The sequence below is a fragment of the Mesocricetus auratus genome, unplaced genomic scaffold, assembly GCF_017639785.1.
Source record: "Mesocricetus auratus isolate SY011 unplaced genomic scaffold, BCM_Maur_2.0 Super-Scaffold_100027, whole genome shotgun sequence".
NCBI classification, from domain to species: Eukaryota; Metazoa; Chordata; class Mammalia; order Rodentia; family Cricetidae; genus Mesocricetus; species Mesocricetus auratus.
The window spans coordinates 3,536,202-3,562,450 of record NW_024429208.1 but is presented as its reverse complement, the minus strand read 5'-3'; the positions used below and the strand labels follow the sequence as shown (position 1 = coordinate 3,562,450).

General features: G+C 55.3%; 1 protein-coding gene across 2 annotated transcripts; it reads left to right on the top strand.

Annotated features, from left to right (window-relative positions):
* The first annotated feature begins 234 nt into the window (after positions 1 to 234).
* On the top strand, positions 235 to 21,718 carry Ip6k3 (inositol hexakisphosphate kinase 3). Of its 2 annotated transcripts, XM_021235843.2 has the most exons (7): positions 235 to 453; positions 6,411 to 6,552; positions 9,153 to 9,496; positions 15,609 to 15,807; positions 16,789 to 16,964; positions 17,947 to 18,122; positions 20,371 to 21,718. In XM_021235843.2, the coding sequence occupies exons 3-7, from the start codon at positions 9,298 to 9,300 to the stop codon at positions 20,803 to 20,805; spliced, it is 1,185 nt and encodes a 394-aa protein (XP_021091502.1). In that variant the 5' UTR covers positions 235 to 453; positions 6,411 to 6,552; positions 9,153 to 9,297; the 3' UTR covers positions 20,806 to 21,718. The 2 variants fall into 2 exon arrangements, with proteins under 2 accessions (XP_021091502.1, XP_005084925.1); XM_005084868.4 differs by lacking the exon at positions 6,411 to 6,552.
* Positions 21,719 to 26,249: the final 4,531 nt, after the last annotated feature.

The following is a 26,249-nucleotide window of genomic DNA, read 5'->3' as shown; positions in this document are numbered from 1 at the left end:
TCTTAACTGTTTTTTAAACAACTAAACAATACCCAGGGGCCTTGTAGTGATTGGCACCTGGTGCTCAGAGCCAGTCACCCTTCAAGATAGCTGAGCTAAATTCTCTCCCCTGCCTCCTCCTCCCCAAACCTCCCTCCTCTTCCCCTCCTCCCTAGTCCCCCCCCCTTCTAGCCTCCGTCCTGTCCTTTTCCTCTCTCCCAGACCTCCCTGGCCGCGCTCCAGAGCTGTGGATGCCCAGCTGACAACTGGGCATACCAGCCCCAGGGGATCAGGTGGCCTTCCTACCCAGGCCGCTGGCAGCCTAGTTCTCCTGGGCAGAAAGCCCCACCCAGGCTCCAGTGGAGAGTACGGAGCTGGGCCAGACCTTTGCCCCAGGCTTGTAGTCAGAGCAGGGACACGGAGAGGCAAGTGTCCCTACTGCACACGTCCTGACACCCCCGGAAGGAGGCTCTGGTGAGTGCTGCCTTGATGAAGGACGGGGGAAGAACCACCTTGCTGAGGGCACTTGATGGTGCCAGGGGGAGGGACAGGAGGTGTCAGGGCCACAGGCCTGTTCACGTTGTAGCGTAGTCTTCCTACAGGCTGGCTGGGGTCGCCAGGGAGTGTAGGCCTGTTGGGGGTACTGGTGGCTTGGAATGCATGTATGCGTGTGTGCGCATGCGCACGTGTGTGTGTATGTGTGTGTGTATGTGTGTGTGTGCGCGTGCGTGCGTGTGCGTGTGTGCTGTGGAGGGCAAGGGCAGGGACAGGCAGCGATTTAGAAATGTGGGTGCATGTTTCTCTTCCACTTCATGTCTCCCTCTTTCCGGACGCTCTGGTGTGCCCCCCACCCACACAAGGCCGTGCCAGGTCTGCAGTACAGGTGAAGGGCTGGGGACAGCCACTTGCCTCCACACTAGGTTAAACCTTCCTAGAGGCAGACGTCCAGGGAAAGTCCCTCACGCTTTTGACCCAGGGATCAGCGTGTCCTGTCCCGCCTGGCCCACCCTACTTCCTGGGTGGGGCCATGGGGTTGGTGACACCAGTGTCTGTGGCAGTGTCTTAGGGCCTGGGGGCGGGGACGTCCAGGGTGGGGGTGGTAAGCCACCCCTGTTGATGTTCATGGGAGGAAGCCACATGGCTGCCAAGATTGTCCATCCCTGCTGCCCTAGACAGTGGTGCAACCTTGGGGACCCCATTCCATAGCTCCTGTGCACTCTTCGGGGACCCCAAGGCCCGAATGTGAGCCAGTCCCACGATCTCAGAACCCTGCATGGTGTTATGGGAGGAGGACCCTGCCTCACCCCCTTTGAAGTAGGGTCTCACGAAACCCAGACTGGCCTTGAACTTGCCAGGCAGCCAAGTCCAGCCTTGAGTTCTAGATGCTCCGGCCTCCCCTCCCAGGCTCTGAGACCACAGGTGTGAGCCACCACGCCTAGCTTACCCATATTTTTTAAGCCACCAGTTTCGTAATTTTTCTCATGAAGACCCTCTGGAAAAACATAGGCTGCCGCCAGACACACTTCCGCAGCCACCAGACACACTTCCGCAGCCGCCAGACACACTTCCGCAGCCCGCACCTGGCTGCGCACACTTGTTCTGAGTCTTGCTACGCTTACTTTACAAACAGCAGTTAGCGGAGGAACCTGAAGTCATGTATGTGCAGGCAGACTCCCTCCCTCACAGCACAGCCCACTAGACCCCGACAGGACCCCTCTACCATGCCCTGCATCCGGCTGCTCCCCTAATTAAAGCTGTGTTAGACCAATCGCTAATCGTCCATCTCCATCTTTGGATGCCACGCACCTCTAATTCACACACGCACACACACATAGACACACAAGCAGATAGACACACAGACACAGACATACACACAGGCACAGATACACATACACACAGATACATGACACACGCATGCACACACACAAACACACACACACTCATGGACACACACATAGGGATACACACACTCTTACACACCACACATACACACACTCTCTGTCCTGTCTCTCTCTCTGTCCTCTCTCTCTGTCTCTGTCTCTGTCTCTGTCCTCTCTCTCTCTCTCTCGGTCTCTCTGTCTCTCTCTGTCTCTCTCTGTCTCTCTCTGTCTCTCTCTCTCTCTCTCTCTCTCTCTCTCACACACACACACACACACACTGTTCTGAGGTACTGTTGGTCCATGGGCGTGGCTGGGACAGACCACCCTTGGTACAGATTGGGAGTCTGAGGCCGGAGTCTCTCCTGTGTGGTTCCTTCCTTCCAGGTCCCACTGTGCCCTGGCGGGAGCCTAAGAAGCCTCCTCTGCCCCGTACCCTCTGTCCTCTTCTTGGCATTCTGGGACCAGCAGCAGCCCCTCCTCTCTGAGCAGGGCCCTTGAATAAATCCTTCCCAGGAAGAAATCCTTATGGCTGCTGTCTTGTTCCCTAGCAGCTGCCGGGAACAGCGATAAACTTTATGAACATTGGTTGTTAGGGAAGGAAACCTGCAGGCTGGGGGGGGGGGGTGAGAGATGGGATGGCATGGGGGGGTTGTGTCTGCCTGCATTGTGCATAGCCATTTCTCGGCCTCTGTTGGCCCCTGGCCCTGGTGAAGTAGCAGCAGAAGCCTTAAGAGGAGACAGGACCCAAGCTTGATGACTTCAGAGCTTTTCAGAGAGATTCCCATTGGGGCAGGAGAACCTCAGCTGCCGGCTCTGCATTTGGGGACAGGTCCAGACAAACTCAGGATGTCCCAAGAATATGCCTACTGGTAGTTGGATATAGAGGGGGTGCTGGCTTTAGCTTTCAGCCAGCGTTAATCCTGTTCTGGGCATTCCTGGCATCAGCATGTGTACTGCCGCCCCCTGCTGGGCAGAGGGTGTGCTTGCAAGTCTGTCTAAGGTTCATTCCAGAGATGAAGGCAGACAGTGCATGCATGACTTTGGTGGAAAGGAACACAGCTACACCACACATGCAGCACGTGCATGCAAACACATGTGCGCACACTCACTCTCTCATACACACACACACTCACTCACTCACTCAATCTCTCATACACATGCATGCACACTCTGCCTAATTCCTGTGCTCTGACCTTTACAACTGTTGCCGGAGACTGGGAAATGTGGCTTGATGGACAGCTTATCTGGTTTTCACAAAGCCTAGAGTCCAGTCCCCAGCACGGCATAAATTGGGCATGTTAGCACACCCCTGCAATCCCAGCACTCTGAAACTCCACTGCCCATTACCACCTAAGGGGTTTTAAATGGGTTTCGGGTCCTCTCCTCTCTAATGGATTAAAAAGATGCTCCCTCGGGCGTCTCAAGGGCATTGAGCCATAGTTGTCTCAAAAGCATGAAAATGAAATGAAAGCAGGAAGATCATGAATTCAAAGCCAGCCTGCCCCAGAGACCCTGCCTCAAAGACAAAAGCAAACCCAAATAAACAACAGCAGAGCAGGATCCGCTGCTGTCTCCACCATACAATGCCATGCGAGCCATGGGCAAACCCGTGTCTCCAGAGCAAGCCCGGAACCCAGTCCTGTTATATAGAGAAAGGCACCAGGCCTGGGGAAGGGGCTGGGGGCTGGAGCCATGCCTGAGGCCTTAGGTAACCACGTCCAAGGTCCTGGGGGGGGCAACTTAAATGCAGTGAGGCCCACAGCCTACTTGGAGGGGAGCTGGTGAGGGCCAGCGTCCCAGCCTTGCCTCCTGAGCAGCCCTCTGTGGTACCTGGCTCCTGCGCTCAGCCTCCCCCGTGTCTCTCCTGCCTCCACGGCAAGCTCGGAACATTGAAGGATCTGCTGAGTACATTTGTCAGTGGCTGAAGGGCTTCCAAACTAATAATCACGGCATTAAAATTGTATTTGGTCCTCAAGCTGGAGGAATGTTGGGAGATTTTAAATGTTAAGAGGAAAAGCGGGGGGAACCCCCCTCAAAGGATAAAATTGGTGTGGAAACAGGTTTCCGGGGCTGAGGGGTGTGGAGTGTGGCCCCCAGAGCCTGGAAATCCTGCCTTCCTGGGAAGTAGATGTTCTCTAGAGATCCATTTCAGTCACAGCCTGGAAAGCGACGTATGCAGACCCCAGAGCTCACGCTCCGTATTGATCCCACCAGCCAGGGAGCCAGGCAGGGGAAGAGTGCACAGACCTGGGGCACCTGAGCTGTTTTAGAATGGACTTGCAAACGCCATTAATTCCCCTTCTGAAAACATAAGCCTCTGCCTTCCTGGCCTGGATGGGACCAGATAATGCACGGCCCTCAGCCACGTGGGGAACTCTGAAACTCCCCTGCCCATTACCACCTAAGCGGTTTTAAATGGGTTTCAGGTCCTCTCATCTCTAATAGATTAAAAAGATGTTCCCTCAGGCATCGCAAGGGCATTGAATGGTACTTGTCCCGAAACACAGGCTCGGAGAAGCCTGTGAAATGTATGTTAGAGCTTTGGAGACAGAAAACAGACCATAAACCACTCGGCTTTTGAATTGTGTGGCCTGCTGGGCCCAACTGCAGTCTCTTTCTTAATAATGTCCTTCACAGAAGTCCCTTCCCCCCGCACACCTGAGACTTTTCAGGATGTGTTCTCTATGAAGGCTTCAGTACCTCTGTAATCTGAGTGGGACTGTCCCCTTCCTGGGTGGACCTGAGGCCATGAGGCGCGCGCGCGCGTGTGTGTGTGTGTGTGTGTGTATGAGTGCATGTGCGTGTGTGTGTGGGTGCGTGTGTGTGTATGGGTGCATGTGTGTGTATGTGTGCATGTGCGTGTGTGGGTGCGCGCGCACATGTATGTGCGCGCGCGCGATGGAAGCCAGAGGTTGGCACGCGTCTTAGTGACCTCTCCACTTTATCTTTTAAAATTGTGCGTGCAGAGGCTTTGCCTCCTATGTGTGTGCACCATGTGTGTGCCCGTCACCAGCAGAGTTCAGCTGGGGTGTCAGGGACCCAGAACTAGAGTCACAGATGGCTGTAGCCACCGTGTAGGTGCTAGGAGCCTGGGTCCTCCACAGAGCAACAAGTCCTCTTGACCACTGCGCTGTCTCTCCAGCCCCTATTTCTTCCTTTTGAGACAAGGTCTGTCTACAGCCCTGGCTGTCCTGGAACTTGCTCTGTAGACCAGGCTGGCCTTGAACTCACAGAGTTCTACTGTCTCCTGAGTACTTGGGATGAGAGACCACCATGCCTGGCAGCCACCTTGTCTTTTGAGATGAGATCTCCCACTGAGCCTGCAGCTCTCTGGTTTTGGCTGGTCTGGCCAGAACACCCAGCCCCCCCCCCCATCTCTGCTTCCCTGGGGCTGGGATTACAGGCCCTCCCCACAGCGGGCAAGGCTGGACTCCCCCTTCAGCCCCTTCCATCAACAACTCAGGGCAGCCATAAACCAGGTGTAGCATGCCCCCCCCCTCTGGTCGTCCTCTCCTGCCCTGTCTCTGCCTCCTTTAACATGTGTTCTCTGAGCAGGTCCTCTTCAAGCTCCCCAAGGCTGAGCCAAACCTCTCCCTAGTCACTTCTTGGGCACCCTAACTTACATGTCTCTTAACCCAGTGCAGAAACCCCTGCAGCCGTTCCAGAAGGACTCCCATTATTAGCAATTCAAGTTAACTATACAAGAAAACCCGTTGTGGTACTTCAATGTGTATGTGTGGAGCACCTAACTCATGCCCACCCAATTCCCAGTCCCAACATTACTCTTGTACTTGCAGATCAGCCTTCCTGTTTTAGGTTTCCGTATGAGAGAACGTAATGTCTACTTGTGGCGCTGGGACTCGAACCCAGGTCCCTGTGAATATAATGTTCTCACTCTATCATTACTGAGCTATAACCCCCCCCACACACACCTCCGGCCCAGAGGACTCATTTTTTCAGCATAATTTTTCCCCTACCAGTAACCATGCAACACTCGTTAGACTGTTAGTATCTGTTGATCGAGAAAACAAATGATGACAAAAACCTCTAGGAATCCAATAAATGCCTTTAAATGAATTGGTGCACCGGTAATTATAGTGCTTATGAATGCTTGGGAAGTAGCCAGGCTCCTGGGGACCTACCGAGATCATGCTAGTGGGGAGGGTCTTGGGGACTCCTAGGGATGCTCACTGCTAACAGAGCTCTGTTGTTGGTACTCGCTCTTCAGAGCAGGGAGTGAACCCCAGCCCAGCAGAGGCAGGCTGGCTGCCGGCGTTCAGCCTCCTCGGGCTTGTCCCGATATGGCCAGCCTGTCCTTAAACACTACTGGTCCCACGGCCTCACCCCAGTGGCCCAAGTTAGCCCTGAGGCTGCTGGAGTGAGGCCCAGTGCTGCTTCACTCAGGACATGACCCGGCCAGAGGGAGGAGACAAGGGAGGAACGAGGACTGTGTGGGCTGGAGAAACACCGTCCTCCAGAGCAGCCGTGGGTCCCCTGGGGGTGTGTCAGAAGCGGGCGTCCCCTCAGGCACCATCTCACTTGCCTTCCCAGCACCCCAGGTGACTCAGTCATCCGGACCATCACTCGTGAGCTGACCCCCACGTGGGGACTCCACGGAGGAGCCTCTGTTCTCTGAGCCTCAATGGCAAGGCCAGGGCCGTAGGCAATGCGTCAGACTCCTGTTCATTACCAGGTCAGCCTCAGCCTCCGCCAGCTGGTGTGTGAGTGGGTGGTGTTCCTGACAGACCCCAGGCTTCTGACTCACAGGAGGAAGAGGGCCTGTGGGCCTTAGAAGCAAGGCCTAGGCAGCCAGAGCTATTTATCTGGGCCTTCGGGAGACGGGTGGGAGGATGGGGCCACCTGCGCCTCAGACCCACAGAGTTGCAGGCCTCATACAAAGGGAACAAAGGGGGAAAGCTCCAGTCTCCTCAGAAACCCAAGGCCCCACCTCTGAGAGGCAGAGCCCACTCTGCAGCTAACCCTGCTCTCCTGCCATTCTCCCAGCTACCTCAGAGCGGCAGACTGCACAGCCCAGGTACAGAAACACTTTGAGAGGTTACCTGACCTAACGCCTAAGGCCTGCAAGAGAAAGTTCCTCTCTTTACCTGACCAATAAGTCCAGTGTTCTCAAAGACAAGCTGGCTGCCCAGCAGACTGCCCTCGACCCCAGACTTAGGGCCAAGGCTCAGCCCCAGAGTGCAGGGACCTCTCTACTCCCAGAGAAGGTGTAGCCAGACCTGAGCATCTCACCTCTGAGAGGACGGGGAAGGAACAGCAGGCTGAGGCCGGAGGAAAGAGTCTCTGTTGACAGAGACACTCCCCTACAGAGGTGGAGGAGTGGTCCAACCACCCCCAGGACAGGCACATTCACCCAGTGACTGTCTAGGTTTGAGGGACAGTCAAGCTTGTCCCAGAACCACCTGTGACTTACAGGTGACTCTGGCCATGTACCAGCCTCTTTGGGCTCAATTTCCCAACTTTTAAAGCAGATAAAGGACTTCTCATGACAATTCCTGCCTCCCAGAAGTCTGGGGACTGGTGAGCACAGGCTAGGCTAACAACAGGCCACGGTTAAAAATCCCTGGTCCCCGCCGGGCATTGGTGGCGCACGCCTTTAATCCCAGCACTCGGGAGGCAGAGGCAGGGGGATCTCTGTGAGTTCGAGGCCAGCCTGGTCTAGTGAGTTCCAGGACAGCCTCCAAAACAATACAGAGAAACCCTGTCTTGAAAAACCAAAAAAAAAAAAAAAAAATCCCTGGTCCCCTCATACCAGCTGGTTTATACTGGAAAGCCTCTTGACCTCTCTCTGCCTCAGTTTCCTTAGCTTGAAAGTGGACTGGTAGCCCCAGTTACCCTATTGGTCAGCTGTGGGGTTAAACAGTCCATCTAAAATATCCAGAACGTTACACGCCATACAGCAAGGGCCGTGCGGGTGGCGGCAGCACGAGGAGCAATGTGGAACCAGGCAGTGTGTGTTGGCAGGCTTGAACTGGCGTCTGGGAGCCATGCCTGGCAAGTGTGACGAGTGTGAGGCCGGAACTGAGCCTCCTTCCAGGAGCGGCTACGAATGAACTTTACAGCTGCACCTCTACTTACCACAGCACTGCTGCCCGGGGACAGGCGAGTCACCACAGGCTAGCCCGGGGACAGGCGAGTCACTGCAGGCTAGCCCAGGGACAGGCGAGTCACTGCAGGCTAGCCCAGGACAGGCAAGTCACCACAGGCTAGCCCGGGGACAGGCGAGTCACCCGCAGGCTAGCCCGGGACAGGCGAGTCACTGCAGGCTGACGTGGATGTTTTGGGGGCTGTTTTACCTTGGCCCATGTGTTCTGTGGGTTTCCTTCCCTTATCTGTCCACACATACCGCCGGCTTCTTTAGGATCCTGAAAGCCACCCCACAACACCCCCCCTCCACACACACACACACACACACACACACACACACACACACACACACACACACCCCAGTGGTCACTCTTCATCTCAGGAGAGAGATTCAGGAAGGGCCTTCTGTGGCTCCTGGCCCAGCCTCGCTGGCTTCAGGTCTTTGCCCTTCCCTCCCCCAAGGCCTCATCAGCCACTCCAGGCGCCCAGGGCCTGGAGTGAAGGGCAATTAGAGGGTTAATGGCGCCCAGTACTGCCCCGTGGCATGGCGGCCAGGAGTCCAGCAGAGGGAGAGGTATTAATAACTTGTGGTGGGGGCCCTGCTGTGGGAATGTCCTCTCAGATGGGACAAATCCCATAGAAGAGCCACCCCTCACTCTGTACTTGGCGCTCTTCCGAGACAAGGTCAGAGAGGCTTTAGAGGCTGGTTTTGCAGAGTCCAGGTGGAGTAAGCCCACCTTCCGGAGAGAGCACAAAGGAAATGGCGGGCTGGGCCCAGGGAAACTTCTGTGTCCTTGTCCTCATCCTGTCCCTAGCTCTACACCCTCTCCTACTGCACAGAGACGCTGAGGCCCAGAAGGCTTCGGTAACCTGCCCAAGGTCCCACAGCCGCCGTCGTGTATGTGAATCATAAAAAAAAAAAAAGATAACCCAAATCGCTAGAGCCTAGCTCTGCTCTATGGAAATGAAACCACCCCGTCAGGAGAGGGCACCCAGCAGCTCTGCTTGCTTCTCCCTGGGCAGAGACAGATGTTTCCCACCCTTGATTTGGGGACTCAGACCACGGCCAGTTTCTCACGACAGAAGCAATGCACACTTGAGTGCCACCTTGATTTGGGGCCCACGGGTGACACACCCAGCACCCCATCTTCGTATAATTCGCATTTTCCTTCTTCTTTTCTTTGCCAGGGAGGTGGGCGGCCAGGAATCGCCTGTGCAGGGGCAGTGGTAAAGGCCACAACAAGACAGCAGACCGTGGGGACCGCGGACGGCCCAGCTGTTGGGAGCAGCAGCCTCTGCGTCTTGCCTTCCTCGGGGAGGACTTGGCGGAACCATGGTGGTGCTACACAGCACCGACAAGGGGAGCCACGGGGTAGGGGTGCCCCTGGAGCCCTTCCTGCACCAGGTGGGGGGCCACCTGAGCATGCTACAGTATGACGCTCACACGGTGTGCAAGCCCCTCATCTCCCAGGAGCAGAAGTTCTACGAGTCCCTGCCGCTGGCCATGAGATGCTTCACCCCGCAGTACAAAGGTGAGTGGTGGAGCCCCCCCCCCCCGGGGGGCTCGACTGCACTCAGCTGCCATCACTGGCAGGGGGTGGGAGGGGCTGCATGGTGACAGCCCTCTTCCCAGCAGCCAGTGTCCCCAAGCCAGCCTGTCTCTGATTTCCTCCAAGCCTCCGCATCAGGGGCATTAATGGCTTTGGAGATAGGTCAGGCCACTCAGCTTCACAGAATTGGGAATCGCGTCGAGGGACGGCCAGCCCTCCTGGGTCCTGATGGGATATTCCACCCTGCTCTCTGGGAGCATTACAGGGCGTGGCTGTGGCTAAACTTAAGACCGAGTGAGGTCTCCTTGGTCTCCCTCTGGAGACCCAGGCCAGATGGGACACAGGGAATCTGGGACATGACTTGGTTTGGAGTCCAGAATCCCCAGTTCATACAGGCAGGGCCAAGGCCAGGCTGCTTTCTGGTGTATGTGGGTGGGCGGTGTGTGTCCTGGAGCCCAGCACAGGTGGTTGTGGGAAGAAAGAGCTCCGTAGAAGGGTCGTGCCTGCTGGCTCTCTTGTCTGGTACCCCTGCCTAGATCCAAAGGTAGCGTTTGGTCCCCACTCAGGGTTGGTAAATGAGGTCCTGTAGAGTTGGCTGGCAGGTGACTACCCCCCCACCCGCTGCCCCCAACAGCGGGGCATGTCCCTCTAAAGAGTATTAGCTTTTCATGACCGAGATCCGCTGCCCTGTTGCCAAAGCGTCTCCAAGGACAGCAATTATGACACTCAAACAAACCCATCAGAAACCTGCTGAGGGGGCTAGGGATGTGCCTTGGTCTCCAGAAAAGCGCTTGCCTAATATGGTTGAAGACCTGGTCTCCGTCCCCAGAGGCGCACCAACTGCTGCATGGTGGCACACGCCTGTAGCACTCTTACTCAGGAGGTAGAGGCAGGAGGACCAGAAGTACAAGGTCACCCTTGGCTGTGCAACAAGTTCAAGGCCCAGAAAATAAAGAAACCCGTTGCATCCCAGTGCTCCGGACAGCTGGGAAGGCAGATGAGTCTGTGCCTGTGTGTTTCCAAGCACGGGCCTCATCAGCACTCCTGGATTCCATTCCAGAAGCCAAGCAGAACCCAGTCCTGACCCAGTTAGGACCGGACATCCTAACCCATCAATCACAGACCCGAATGAGAAGGTCTGCTAGGTTGAGACCAGACCACGGGCCTGGATGTGACGGCTGAGCCTTGGTTCACACTGGGTCTCTGTGATGAGATGGCTCACCCGCTCATCCTGGGAGACGGAAGAGGACAGTGGGCCACCGGTGGGGACCCCACTCTTGCCTGCCCTGGCCTTCTCCACAGTCTCCCAAGGCCACAGGTCAATGCTGCTTGTCTTGTCAGAGCACCCGCTGGAATTAACGTCTGTTCTCCTGTAACTGAGCTCAACATAGCAGAGGGTAGCAGGTCCTGGCGTGAGGTGGACTCCCGCCCGCCCGCCCGCGGCATTTCCCTCTTGCTCAGCACAGCCCTGGACCTGAGAGAGACCACGCATGGCTGCCACAGACAGAGGGCAGGCTGTTGGGGAGACCCCACCTCCCTATGACTCTGTCCTGTCTGCATAGGCCTGTGCTCTGGTGGGGATGACAGGGTATTCTCAGGACACCTGTCCAGAATTCTCTGCTTTCTGGGAATGCCTCTTTGAGGTTCTATTATATGGGGTTCTAACTCCAATTACAAGATGCTCCCTGCTTAGAAAAGGGTTATAACTCCAAAATAATCATTGTAAGCTAAAAATACCACAAATAAGAAAGCATTTAGAAGGCAGAACCCACCTCACACCCTAGCTTAGCATGTGGTGTCCGCAGAACCAACTGGGAGCCACAGCCTCTGCCCTGAATCCTGAGAGGCTTGTGTCGTGTATCACTAGTCCAGGAAAAGATCAAAACGGAACAATCAAAGGGTGTTTTCTTCTGGATGCGTTTCACTCACGCCGTCATGAAGTGAGAAACTTGTAGGTCAGACTACCCCGTACTGACGGCTGCCCGCACCTTGAGCCAAAGGTTGTAGCTAAATGATGATCCACGCAGCAGGGTCTAGGTCAGCCTTGCCTTTGGGGTGTCTTTTTTTCCCCAAGACAGGGTTTCTCTGTGTAGCTTTGGAGCCTATCCTGGCACTTGCTCGGTAGACCAGACTGGTCTTGAACCCACAGCAATTCATCTGTCTCTGCCTCCTGAGTGCTGGAATTAAAGGCATGTGCCACCACCTCCCGGCAACCTTTGGGCTGTCTTACAGACGATGCTTCTAAACACAGTGGGGGTTAGCTGGAGGACAGGACCTCCGGACTCTGGGATAATGGATGACTACCAGCTGGCCTCAGGGAGGGTTTGGGTGGCACCCCAATGCCAGGCTTTGCTTAAGCAGAAATACTGACTCACTCTCTGGCAATGTGAGGAGCCCTAGAGAAGCCCAGAACCCAGGAGGACACTCAGTCCATTCTTGGGTACCTGCAGTAGAGCTGGGAGCAGTAATGGAGGTGACTGGTTTTAACCAATAACAGACGCGGCAGCAGCTAGTCCGTCGTGCTTGCTCTGGGCTGTTGCAAGAGGGTTCCACACCCCCGTTTACATAAACCTCATAACTCTCAAAAGCAGACACCTCTATAACCCCAGAGACACAGATGAGGAGAGCAGCAGGCTTGCCCGAGGCCAGGAGAGGATTTGAAGCTCTAGACCCTGGGATCTTGATCCCATCACCCACCCCACTCAGCTACCTGAGTAGCCGAGTGTCGATTTCAGAGGCCATCTATTCCCAGGAGGGAGGAGACAGTCTCCCTCAGAAGCGCTCAGCCGGATCATCATGTCAGTAAAGGACAGATAGATAACCTTCTGCTCCTACATAGGAATAGCTTCCTCAGAGAGGAGGGGCTGTTTGTGCAGTGACTGCCACACGCCATGAAGGCATAGAATGGGCTTCAGGGCATCAGGGAGAATTTTGTCCAGGGTGGCACTCTAAAAGGCCACACAGTGCCGTGTGCCAGCAGCTCGCCTAGCTCTTAGCTGGGCTCTCAGCATTGCCATCTTGGGCCTGTGTCCCTTGCCTCTCAGTTGGCCTTGGGTGTATGAGGACAGGCACTTGGGCTCAGTTGGCGGAGGGTCTGGCCAGATTCGTATTACAGATGGCAGCGGTGAATGTCCTCATAAACTTAAAAATAAACACGTGACACAGTATCTGCCAGGGCTCGGGGAAGTGTCTTGGTCAAACCAAAATTGCTGAGATGCTCCGGGCATGCCAATCGTGGCAGTCAGCGCTCTGCCCGCCCAGCCAGCAGACTCTCCGGCTGAGGTACATGGGAAGAGCTGTGGCCCCCAGGCTCCCAGTAGGGCTGCAGCCACAGATCTCAGGCCTCCGGGGGTCTACCCCCCACAGACACAGGGGCTCCTGACTGTAGAGCGTAGCCCAGGCACCAGAGTCTGAGTTCCCAGGGCCGAGGGCAGGCAGCGCCCCCCTCCCCACAGTTCGTAAGAGAGATGTCAGTGGGTCTGCTCCAGGGAAGAGCCACGATGGCGAGAGAAGAGGGAGGAAGGGTGCTGGGCCCAGCAGACAGCGGACAGTGAGCCCATCAGAGGCTGAGCGACAGGGACGCTGTGCCGATGGCGAGTTCCCGACAATCTGAGGAACGGGAATGACTTTGGGGTTTTATCAGCTGGGGGGTAATTGCACCTCCACTCACCAGCATTTATGCAGGCGCTCAGAAACGATGAGATCGGACAAGGATGAAGCCTGGAAGGTTGCGTTTCCTGCCTCTCCAGGGAGGCCTCTTGGGCACAAGCCACCAAGAACTGTGTTTTCTGGCGGGCGTGTTGCCATAGACCCTCAAGTAGAAAAGGCCAGGGCCTGCCAGACGGGAGCGTGAACTTGAAGAGGCCCCAGAGGACATTGCTCTCGGCTAGTGGGGCTTCCTGGGGCCACTAAACAGCCAGAAGGGCACAGGCTCCCTCCAGGACAGGGACAGAGGCTCCGTTAGTCATAGAGGCTCCATGCTGAGATCTGGAAGGTTCTCCTTCCTAGAACAAACACAGCAGCCTCCTGCCAAGGACCCGGGACTGGAAATGCAAAGCTCACGCCCCAGCCCTCTATGGCGAGGGTGCTCCCCTGGGGCTTCCACAGAACAGCCGGGCCAGAGCCAGTGTTTCTGGGAACACAGCGGGAGTGTCCCTCATGCTTTCCCAGGTAAGCACAGCCTGACTCTATCTCCGTGGTACCCTCGGCCATGTGCTATAACATCTCCCTTCTTCAGCATCCGCCTGGCAGGTGGCTCCACCCACGCTGGCTGTATGACCTTGGCTCGGACTTCCTGAGCCCTGCTGTGCCACCAACAGCCTTATGGATGGGCTGTAATTTAGAAATCACAAGCGAAAAGTGAACGAGGCCAGTCCTGTGCCACCTATAGAAGAGATGAGGAAATGTCCCCAGCCGGCCACTCTCGGCACAGGACGGATGAGCATGACAGGCATGATTAAGAACCGGCACCGAGATGTCAGATAAACACCAGCGCCGACAGTGTCGTTACTGCTCCTGAGGTGTCCTAAGGATGTAGGAGCCTGGGAGGTGTGGAGGAGACGCCGTGTTTTCAGGAGTCCGAGAGAACTGAATGTCCCTCCTAGGCTACAGAATTGGGCCACTAGGAATCTGATATGAAGGGACTGGCCGGGGAGTCCGCTGGGTTAGCATAGACAGCTCTGGAGAGGCGCATGCTGTACTGCAGAGTGGCCCTGGGAATGGGGTCCAACCCGACAGCCCCCAGGGGCTGGGCAAGGATGTGGGCAGGAAGACCAGCAGCCTCCCCTGCCTGCTCAACAGAATAGTTACTCATACCAGGGAGGTGACCAAGGGGCCTGGGAAGAAAAAAACGAGTGTAGAACACATAGAAACACAGCCCCACCTCCTCCCCATCTCAGCCAGTAGGAAACAAACCATGTTCGAGAGACGTTTTCGCAAGGGGACAGTTTGCAGAAATCCATGCAGGCTTGAGGGTGAGATGAAAACTAGCCGCTTCCGGCCTGCAGCTGGAGGGAGAGAGGAGAGACCGACCCCATTGGCGCAGCAGCGCCTGGCCCGCCCACAGATACGCAGGGCAGGGCCCAATGGTTGAGTGCGTAAAGTCACACCTTCATACCTTACCCTCCCACTCCTACCAGGGGCCCACCGGCCGGAGCCGCTGGGGAGCAGAGTTGGGAAGGCCACGGGGCACTGCCCACGGCCAGCTCCTCAGACCCGAGCAGGAGAAGCTGGGAAGTGGGTGAGGACAGAAATGGTGGAGGACGGGATGGCCTGTTTGCCATAGGAGGCTAAGCCTGCTGTGTGGTACCGGGGCAAGGCCAGATGCCACTGGATACTGAGCCCCACGGGAGGAGGTTGGGCTCCCCCGCTGTGACGAGGGCTCTACAAGGGGACCACGAAATGCCAATGCCTACACGGTCTGTGATCTCCTTACCGTGATTGCCAGCTGTGGTGGCAAGAGATGCTACATGTTGGGGAAAACCTTGAAGACTCTAGAGTTTTCTCTAAGAACCACGTGTAGCCCAAATCTCCACATGCTGATGTATGCAGCCAGAGACGATGGCCGGGCACCGGTGGAAAAGCAGAGGAAAAGACTCTGATGGGGGACAGACTCCCTCAGTCCAGCAGCTACCTCTGGAAGGCTTCCTGGGAGAAGCTGGTTGACTTCTTCAAGACATAAGGGGAAAAAGATGACTGAGGGGACAAAGAGGAATGGGAAGGAGATGGACCAGGCTTCCATTAATTGGCGCCCTCTGGAGGTGGGGAGGTGGGGAGGCAGGCTCCTTCATAGAAGACCAGCTCCGAGGTATCCCAGGTTGGCCATGGATGGGTGTGGCCAGGAAGGTGTGAACAACCATGTAGGCAGGAATCCAGTTCCAGAACAATGTAGAGAAGCGAGATGAAGGAGATCACCCCGGGGCTACCGTCTGCAGGCTTCATCAGGGCCAGGGTCAGGCTTAGGCAGAGCCGCCCTAGTCTCGAATCTCCCTTGAGTGAGGGGCTAGGGAGAGAGGGAGGCTGCTTAGGGCAACTCAACAGCTATGACCCGTAACACATGACCGGTGTGCTCTCCCCTCATCCCTGCGTCCTGCAGGTACCGTCACAGTGCGCCTCCGGAGGGACAGCAGAGGCCGTCTTGGCCTGGTTGCCAACCCACTGAAGGAGAACCTGGAGCCTCTCCAGGTCTCCCCAGATTCCAGCGCGGTGGCCATCTGGCAGACGCTTCAGCAGAGTGCCAGCAGTGATAGCAGCCCCCGTGCCCTGGCCCAGCTGGCACGCTCGCTCACAGAGAGGTGAGGACCACTGAGTAGGTGACAGCACTGTGCCCAAGGTCAACCGCTCCATCCGAGGGTTGGTGCCAAGAAGATGAGAAATTGGAACCAAGTCTTGGTCAAGAACAGTCAATGTTGCAAAGAAATTGGGCGGGGGGTTGGGGGTGGTCTCTCCCATGCTTTCTTGGGGGCGGGAGAATGGACTCGTGTTCTAACTCAAGGACTGACGCCCAGGCAGGGCCCGTGTCCACAGCTTGTTTAATTAAATACCTGCTTCGCTGAGACCACTCGGGTCTCTGGGGAAGCGTATGTAGCCGGAAACCTTGGAATAGATTATGGAGAGGAAGTGTGCCTAATTTCTCTTGAAAGTCAGCTTTCAGCCAACCGAGGGGAAGAGAGGAGGAGAGTGAGTCCCAGGAGACAAAAGAGGCCCCCAGGGGACTCAGGACCTCAGAGAGATCTTGGGAGCCTCTGATAATGTCAGCTGACCTTTCCCAGGGTCCCTGGGGCTTTAAAACATTTGTGGGGAAACAAAGGCTGATACAGTGACAACGGGCTCTTCCCCAAGGAGTCGAGCATCTAATTAAGCTCTTGGCTCAGAGGCGGGGCTATGGCTTCACAGCGGGGAGAGGGGGTGGAGAGGTAGGGGGTGGGGGCCCAATGCAGAGGGGGCGTACTCTGAAGCATTGTGGGGTCTAATCCAGAACCCCAGTCTTGAGACTCCAGGTGGGATCACCTTCATCACCTTGATCCCAAGAGGGAACCCAAATGGCTCCAGCTCTCTGAGAGTGCTACACCTAAAAAATCCCCCAAGAGTACCTGAACCTGGTGCGATCCAGCATTGGGTACCCAGCTTGGGCAAGGAGGTGCTCGGGACCCTGTGGTGTCTGTGGTGGCTTGGGTGGTCTTTCCCAGAGGCCATGCCAGAGAGCCCAAGCAGTGACCACAGACATCCTTCTTGCCTCTGGCTACTGCTGCCTTCAAATGCTACTCTCACCGCAGCACAACCAAGGTGCTTCTGAGCCCCGACTGCCACCTCAGTGCCCAGGCGCCCCTCCTGGTGCAAAGTGCAGATGGGAGCCAGGTGGAGAGGAGGGACTTTAACCCATGGGGCCTGCACTGTCACCAAGCCCACCTGACCCGCCTGAGCTCTGAGTACCCAGATGACAAACGGCACCGTATCCTTTCCACCCTGTACCTACGCACAGTCCTTGGGGCGGGTGTGAGCAGAAGAGGACAGAGAGGCAGAGACAGATGGACAGACAGCGCGTGCACGCGCGCACACACATACACATATGCACACACACACTCGTATGCACACACACTCATATGAACACACACTTGTATGCACACACACTCATGCACACACATATACTCGTATACACACACTCATACACACACACTCATATGCACCCACACACTCATATGCACACACAAACTCATATGCACACACACACACACACACGCACGCGCGCGCACGCGGAGACAGGTGGGGTGGGGAGGGAGAAACAGATATAGGGTAATTTGAGGGTGTGGGCCCACAAGCCCAGGGCCTAGAAGAAATCAGATCCCTTCAAAAGAGGAATCGGAGAGAGTGGGGACATCCAGCTAGTGGCTAAGCTGGGCCCTGGCACGCATGTCTCTGGTATTTCAGCAGTATAGGAGACATGGGGCAGGGCTACCGGGGAGGCAGAGGCCGGTACTTGCTGCAAACAGTGGCTGCTCTTTCCAGTATTTACTGTGACACATCTGCCGCCCTAATCCCTAAGAAGCTTTTGGAAGGATAATTACTCCGCTGGAATTAATATTCCTGCAACTTATCTCCGAGACGAACATCAACCCCCTTGTCCCAGAAGGTGTCGGCCCGTTCAGCGGACTGGAGGTCTCAGCCCTATGATTTTTCTACCATAAAATGTAAATTGGGAATGGCCTGCCAGGAATTTCATGCCTGAATTTAAATTTCAACCTCAGAGCAAAATGGGAAAAGGCTCTCATAAACTCCCCCTAAATAAATGGACTTATTAAAAGCAGGCTGCCAGTGAATTCCTTGCATTCTTAACAGCCAGGCTCACGGGTAAGGCTGGAGACAGGAGGGAGGGACGAGCGGGAGCTTCGGGTGCTTGGGTGACCCCAGAGCTTTCCTTGACTTGGCGTGTCCAGGGTTCTTGCTCTTGGAGAACGTGGTGTCGCAGTACAAGCAGCCCTGCGTCTTGGATCTGAAGATGGGGACCCGTCAGCATGGGGACGACGCTTCCGAGGAGAAGAAGGCCCGTCACATGAAGAAGTGCGCGCAGAGCACGTCGGCCTGCCTGGGCGTGCGCATCTGTGGCATGCAGGTAGGTAGGAGCAGAGGGCTGGTGGCAAGGCTGAGAGGCTGGCACCCTGGCAGGGCCTAATGCCCGCCACCCGCACTTCTCCCTCCCTGCAGAGCCCTTAAGGAAGCAACTTAAGAGAAGGCTGCAGGGTACTTTCCAAGCCAAGAAAGCCTTCTGGGCCGAAGTACCGGGTAGATGGGTGTTGGTGTTTTGTTTTAAGGATCTCAGAAAGCCCAGCTTTCTTGACTTCGTACTCCCTGTGCAGCCAAGGCTGACCTTGAACCCCTGACCCTCCTGCCTCCACCTGTGACGTGTTAAGATTACTGCCCTTAAGTTATTTTTGTTTTGTGTTGTGCTGGGATGGAACCCAGAGCTTTAGCAGAGGAGGCCCACACTCTGCCCCTGCCTTGCAGTCCCAACCCACGCACAGGTTTTTGTTTGAAAGAGTACCATCGAGGCTATTCCAAAACTCAGCCTCACCGTTTGGGGGCAGCTAAAACTTTGTGCTACTGGGAGGGGCTTTCAACGATGGCGTGGGGCCAGGGGTTGGAGAAGGGCTGAGAAAATATACCTGGTGGCTTACTGACCCCACACGCACGGTAGAGCTGAGGCCTGTCCCCCTCGGTGGGCTGTAGCAGTCCCCTCTTTTGAATTCTCATTAGCTATTCTCTCGCCGGGCACCCAGCCTTTCTGCTTCTTTCTGCAGCTTGGTTGGAGTAACCGAGTAGGGAGATCAGAGGCCACTGAGCCCAGGCACAGGGGTGGCTCGTTCCTTCCTGCCTGGGCCCCACACCTCTGTACTATGGAGGTTGTGGCAGGGCTGCCGGGAGTCAGGCAGGAATCCACGGCGGATAGCCCATCTACTCAATACAAAACCAGGCTCCGCTTTGACGGCAAGCGTTATAGCTTTCCTTAATTGAAGCTGCCACCCCTTGAAGCTGAAAGCTGAGTCCATAAATTCATTGCACAGATGTCCCTGGGAAGGCTGGGAATGCAGCCCTCCGAGAACAGAGTGGGATGATTTGTGGAGTAAACAGAGTCTCTCTGCGGACCTCCCACCTTCTGCAAGTGACCTGATTTATCTGGAGAGTGACGCCTGCCCTGTGTTTACGAAGGCTGATTTAGTAGCTGATCTCCAATCCCCCGCCCCCCCAAAAAAAACTATCATAGCTTTCTGATTAAAAACAAACTAGCAAACAAACGCATTATGTAACATGAAGGCGAGGCAGGCCTCACACAGTGAGCCAGGCACAGGTGGCCGCAAGTGGCCCTGTCCGCGTGTGTCAAGTGTCCACTGGTTGTCGTAGCCGTAGGCTTTGGTTCGCTCAGTCTCTGTTGTCCCCGAGCTGTCTGGTGGACTGGGTGTGGCCACCACGTTGTCCCCATCAGCATCTCTCTTCTGTCTGCTCCCTTCTGATGGCTGAGACGAGGCCAGGGCAGGAAACTGAGACTGAAGGCAAGTGCCATCCACCGCCCACACTGCCCTGCTTCCCAGCAGCCCTACTGGCTGCCTGCAGGCCCATCCACACTTGATGCAGCCCCTGGACTGTTTGGAAGAGCCACCCCTGCATGCTCAAAAGCCTCCAGGAAAAAGACTCAGTAGCTTTGTTAGGGAGAACGGAATCAGCTGGCTCTCCAGTCCGCTGGCCCCATTTCAGGCTCCCGCCGCAGCTTTGCAGCCTGGGCTTGCTAATATCTGAGTCGAAGACAGGCCAGAAGCCAAGATTTAAATCAAGACTTGGAAGTTGACATCGGAAATTCACAGGAGAGGTGATCTAAACATCAGAGTGGTGCGCTGAGGGTCACCTCTGCAGGTGACCGGTCTTTGGACCTTGGGTTGAGACCGGACCTGCAAAGAGAATGCTTTTAAAATGCCACACTGGAGCATGCTGGAAGACGCTCCCCTGTGCACCCACCCTTCCCCAACCAGCCTGGGAGTCATGTCATTTACTATGGGCACTTGCGGTACAGCCGCTGTATCACAGGCAATTTTGATTTGGTTAGTTTTGAGATGAGGGCTGGTGTAGCGCAGGCTGGCCTTGAACTCACTACGAGGCTGAGGACAACCTTGAACTCCTGACTCTCTTGCCTCCATCTTCCATATTCTTGCACCACCCGGCCCAGTTCACAGAGTTTGAGCACCGACTTGACCTTGCCAGGCAAGCTGTCTATTAACTGAGCCGCATCCCCAGTCCCCAAGGCAGGCTTTGAAAACCAAACCAACAGTTTACAGTCCTTCATATTTCCTCTCTCTCTTTCCCCATGTAAGGTTTATCAAACCGATAAGAAGAGCTTTCTCTGCAGAGATAAGTACTATGGACGAAAGCTCTCCGAGGAGGGCTTCAGGCAAGCCCTTTCTCAGTTCCTCCACGACGGAACCCGTCTACGCACGGAGCTCCTGGAGCCCATCCTTCGCAGGCTGCAGGCTCTGCTCGCGGTCATCAGGAGCCAGAGTTCTTACCGCTTCTACTCCAGCTCCCTCCTCATAATCTACGACGGGCAGGAGCCTCCTCAGAACGCTCCCGAGACCACCCAAGGCACCGGTGACCCCGCCAAAGTCGATGTCCGAATGATTGACTTCGCTCACACGACATGCAAGGGTTCCTGGAACGGGCACACCACCCACGAGGGTCCAGATCCTGGGTATATTTTCGGCCTGGAAAATCTCATCGGGATTCTGCAGGACCTCCAAGAGGGAGACTGAAGGTTCAGGGAACTTTCTGGGCTATAGATTTTGCAAAGGGACCCAAGCTAGAGTAGACTAGATCCCCTGTAGGTGTCTTTGCAATAACCACATCTACCTTCAAAAGTCATCTCTGCACAGCAATATTGACAGTTGCTGCAGAAATCTGCTCTGCAGGCATACACACACACACACCGGGCATCTTCCGCAGGGAAGCGGGAGCAGACAGTGAAAGCGCCACCATTGTCCAATGCACGGGAGGGTGTAGCCGGGGTCAGAGGTCAGCGCTGCAGTGCTGCAGGGTGCCTGCGGTCCAGAACTCTCTTCCGTTGTCATGCTGCAGTCCTCAACAGCCGTGAGGGAGAGAGGGAGAGAAAAAAAGCTCCTGGAAGAAGCCTTGAGGAGTATCCTGCTTGGGTGGATCCTTCACGCCACAGGCAGACTAGCTAACGCCTCCCACCTCCTACGGAGAGTTATAGGCGGGACAGGAGATGGACAACCCTTTCGTCCACCTCGCCTGCCCTGTACTCAGGTTCTAAACAGACAAGAGCACCGGCTGGGGCGTGGTGGGGCGTGGCTCAGTAGGAGGGCTTGTGCGTCACACGCATGAGGACCTGGGTTCCATGAAGCCCAGAGTCACAAAATAAGAATAACAGTAATAATAAAAGAATGAGTGGACAAGGACAGGCCCAGGCAGACCCCGGCACACCCCCCCGTCAGCATGTGAGGGGAGGTGTCCCCACAGACTTTGGGGGGGTTGGAATTAGCAAGTCTGCCACACTGTGACCAGATGACCCTGACCTGGAAATGCAGCCTCCAGTTGAGGAGTGCACCAACACAGGAGCCAATAGCGTTCGGCCGTAGTCTCCATTTCCATTTATTTACTTTGGGTGGGTAGGGGGAGTCGGAAGCAGAGAACCTAGAAGGCGGGGGGGGGGGGGGGGACCCAGGACGATGTTTACAAGAGTGGGTGCATGCTACTTAACAGAAAACCAGAGCAAACAGGTCTAATGAATTCCTTCTTCTGCAGCGTTGAAACGTATTACAATGCCCTGGAGCCCGGTGCTGTGCTGTGCTCCCCAATTAGGCAAATAAATTTGTTAATAAAACTGCTGAGGTCATCAGTGATTACTGGTGCGCCTTAATGCCCTTTCTGTTTGTTTATTCCGGTCAGCGTGCTGTCCGGTGCCTCCAATTTATGAGAAACTAGAGTGTATGACAAGACCAGCTCACCAGTTTCCCGAGGTCCCTCAGGAAATTTGGTAGCAGTGGGGCTGATAAAATATTCACATTGGGGGGGGGAGGGCTGAAGTTGGTAGCCTGCTTGCCTAGATTCCAGGAAGCCCTGAGTTTCATCCCCAAGATTGCGCAGCACGGGAGGTGGTACTTGGGAGATGAGGGCAGGATCAGACCTCCAAGGTCGTCTTTGGCTACAGATTGAGCTTCAGGCCAGCTTCAACTACGTGGCACCCTGATTCAGGAAAAAAACAAAACAAAACTGCGTGTGTCGACAAGCAGCCTCAGAGAGGAAGGGGCTTGAATTTGAAACCCCATGCAAGCACAGAATTAAGGCACCACCATCAGGCTCTAATGAGGACTATGATCTTTCCAAAATTCATTCCGATGGAAGGGAAACAGTGGCGTGAACAAGAAAACTCTTAGTTGTGCAATACAGTGGCACACGCCTTTAATCCCAGCACTCTGCAGACAGAGCAGGTGGATCTCTGTGAAGTCAAAGCCAGCCTGGTCTACAAAGTGAGTTCCAGGCCAGCCAAAGCTGCCTAGTGAGTCTGCTTCAAAAAAAGAAAGGAAAGGAAAGGACCTGGGTTTCAAAGCAGATCAGCTTTCCAAATTACGTTTTCTTAGCTGAGGTAATGATGTCATTAATTTGCATACTCTATGCCCTTGGCAAGAAAATGAAAGCCATCCTGACAATGACAAACCCGATCTCTGAAGGTCCCTTTCTCTGGTGCCACATCAGCCAAGTCCACAGTTCCCCAGTCAGCTGCCACCTTGGCCCTGTCTCAGCTGAGGGACTGGGGCACCACACACGATGTCCTCCTCTTACAACGGTGGTTTCCCATCGTGCCCTTCCTCCTCCTCCTCCTCCTCCTCCTCCTCCTCCTCCTCTGCTGTGTTCAAGGCCCAGATCCAGTTCTGCTCTCAAAGACAGTCCCATAAAAGTAGTTTATGGTAAAAAAAAAAAAGGGGGACAAATCTGGGTTTAGTTTTAGACAGTGTTACTGGACCCAGAGGGATGGCTGTGGTCTGGAAACTCACCCTGACTGCAGATTTCAAAACTCAGTGGACCGAGCCTGCCTGGCCCAGCCAGGGATGGAGGAGAAGAAGAAGGGAGAAAGATCGGATGCGTCTGCAGTTGGTGTCTGAGTTTGCTCAGAACGGACCCACGGGGCTGAAGCACTTTAAGGAACATGGCAACAGGCTCTCACCGTGCTGGAACACGTGGAGTTGATCCTAAGCCACGGGAGGGACGGCACCCAGTGACAGCCAGGATTAATCTGCATGGTGCAGGGGATTGGCCCTGTAACCCCTTATGTTAAAGAGGCTTGCTCATGGAGAGGACATGCCCTAGCTAGGGTTTCTGTTGCTATGATGAAACACCATGACCAAAAGAAGGCGTGGGAGAGCCAGGGTTTACTTGGCTCATACACGGAGGCTGCAGTCCATCTCTGTGGGGAGTCAGAGCATGGAGGCTGCAGTCCGTCTCTGTGGGGAGTCAGAGCATGGAGGCTGCAGTCCGTCTCTGTGGGGAGTCAGAGCATGGAGGCTGCAGTCCGTCTCTGTGGGGAGTCAGAGCATGGAGGCTGCAGTCCGTCAACTTAAGCAGGGCAGGGCGGGAGCCCAGGGGCAGGAGCTCGGGCAGAAGCCATGCAGTGCCGTTTGCTGGCTGGTCCCTCACGGCCTCTTCGGCCTGCTTCCTTACAACACACCCATAGAACCAGCCAGCCACCAACCAAGAAAATGTCCTATGCACTTGCCCACGGGCCAGCCTGGAGGAGGTATTGTCTCAGCCGACGTCCCCTCTTCCCAGATGACTCTAACTGTGTCAAGTTGATGTAAAACTAGCCACCCATCACAGAGTCTGGGCCCTGACTGGGGGTGGAGGATTGAGGAGGGGAGGGCAAAGGAAAGGGAGAGCCCAGCAGGGTCATACGCTGGCAGACAACCAACCAATTCAGACGTTGCTCTGTGGCGGGGAGTGTGAGAAATAAAATACAGGGACCCAGCTGGTGGGGACACTTCAGAACTTGGCCCAGCGGCTCATCCATTGGTGGTGGTTTTTTGTTTGTTTGTTTGTTTGTTTTTGAGACAGGGTTTCTCTGCATTATTTTGGAGGATGTCCTGGAACTCACTCTGTAGACCAGGCTGGCCTCGAACTCACAGAGATCTGCCCGCCTCTGCCTCTCGAGTGCTGGGATTAAAGGCGTGCACCACCAACACCTGGCACTTGTTTTGTTTTTTGAGTCAGGGTTTTTCTGTGTGGCCTTGGAGCCTGTCCTGGAACTCGCTCTGTAGACCTCACAGAGACCTGCCTGCCTCTGTCTCCTGAGTGCTAGGGTTAAAGGCGTGCACCGCTACTGCCTGGCCATTATTTTTTATTTCATTAACTAGTCTTTCCCTTTTCTCCTACTGCTAAATACTTACCAAATCCCTAGTCCATGGTTTACATGCAGATCTTGCTTCCTGCAAAACAAGGCAGTGTGAACATTTGACAGCATCACTGGGAAGGCAGTGTGACAGCATCACTGGGAAGGCAGTGTGAGCATTTGACATCATCACTGGGAAGGCAGTGTGAGCATTTGACATCATCACTGGGAAGGCAGTGTGAACATTTGACCGCATCACTGGGAAGGCAGTGTGAACATTTGACATCATCACTGGGAAGGCAGTGTGAGCATTTGACATCATCACTGGGAAGGCAGTGTGAACATTTGACAGCATCACTGGGAAGGCAGTGTGAGCATTTGACATCATCACTGGGAAGGCAGTGTGAACATTTGACATCATCACTGGGAAGGCAGTGTGAACATTTGACATCATCACTGGGAAGGCAGTGTGACATCATCGCTGGGAAGGCAGTGTGAACATTTGACATCATCACTGGGAAGGCAGTGAGTTCACAGGACAATGGGGACCCCACATAGAGACACCACTCATGATGTGAGAGGGGACAGGGCCATCCGTTCAGATGTCACCTGGAGTTGCAGAGGCAGTGAAGGCCTCACCCCAGGGCCTGATCCTCGAGGCAGCACCGCAATGCACCTGGAGAAAGAGCCGGCGCGTTGTTCCATCCAGGCCAGCTGGCAAGCACGAAATGGGGGGCCAAGCCCAGGGGTACCAGGAGTGCCGAGGAAGATGGGAGGCTGGAAGGATGTGAGCCCTAAGCTCACTCTCTTCCCACACACACATGGGTGGCTCTCTCTGAGTGGAGACACACACAGGCTCACATCAGAGTGGATTGTAATTCCAATCGGCAGGGTAACTTTCAGTTGGGGCCAGTCAGCAGAGAGTCTCTACATAGTCATCCGGGCCCAGGCTCCTCCTAGTCTGAGGCACCATGGTCTTCCACACACTGTCCAGACGGCTGCTGTTGGCAGGTACAAGTGAGGCAGCAAGAGGAAGGACACACCCACACCCCACGGACAAGAGCTAGTCATGAGGGCCTGCCCAGATGCCAAGGAGCTAACACGAGGCCAGGAGGCAGGAGGGTGATTCATAGGCTCTGCCCTGACTTCTCCACCAGGGTTTTCCAACTTGTATTTTTCCTCTGTTCCCAATCACCTTCTCCTCCTCCTCCTCCTCCTCCTCCTCCTCCTCCTCCTCCTCCTCCTCCTCCTCCTCCTCCTCCTCCTCCTCCTCCTCCTCTTCTCTTCTCTGGTCTGTGAATTCTGCTTTTTTGTTCCTTATTTATGTTCTTTTAACGGATGCTTTGGTCTGTGTGTCTTCTCTCCAAATTCACTGATGGAAACATGATCCCCAGTGCAATGGTTCTCACAGGGTGAGGCCTTTAGTAAATGGTTAGGGCCCTTTAAAGGGGCCGCAGGAGTGAGGGGGAGCCCCTGATGGGATGGCCCAGTGGGCAGAGCTGCGCTGCGCTGTGCAAGCCTGGTGGCCTGAGGAAGGCTGGAAAGCGGAACCCTGCCTCTGCAAAGATGACCTCTGACCTCCCCCGTGGCATACTACCCCCATAACACACACACACACACACACACACACACACGCACGCACGCACGCACGCACGCACGCACTCACAGGCTGGCGGAGTGCCTGTCACCTCAGCGTTTGCAAGGGAAAGGCATGGGGACCAGAAGCTTTGGGCCATCCTTGGCTACACAGCTAGTTGGAGCCCAGCCTAGAGGGGCTTGCTCGTCCCTCCTCCCTGGGAGCACACACAGCATCCTTCATGAAGAACCGTCTTTCACCAGGCAGAATCTGATAGCACT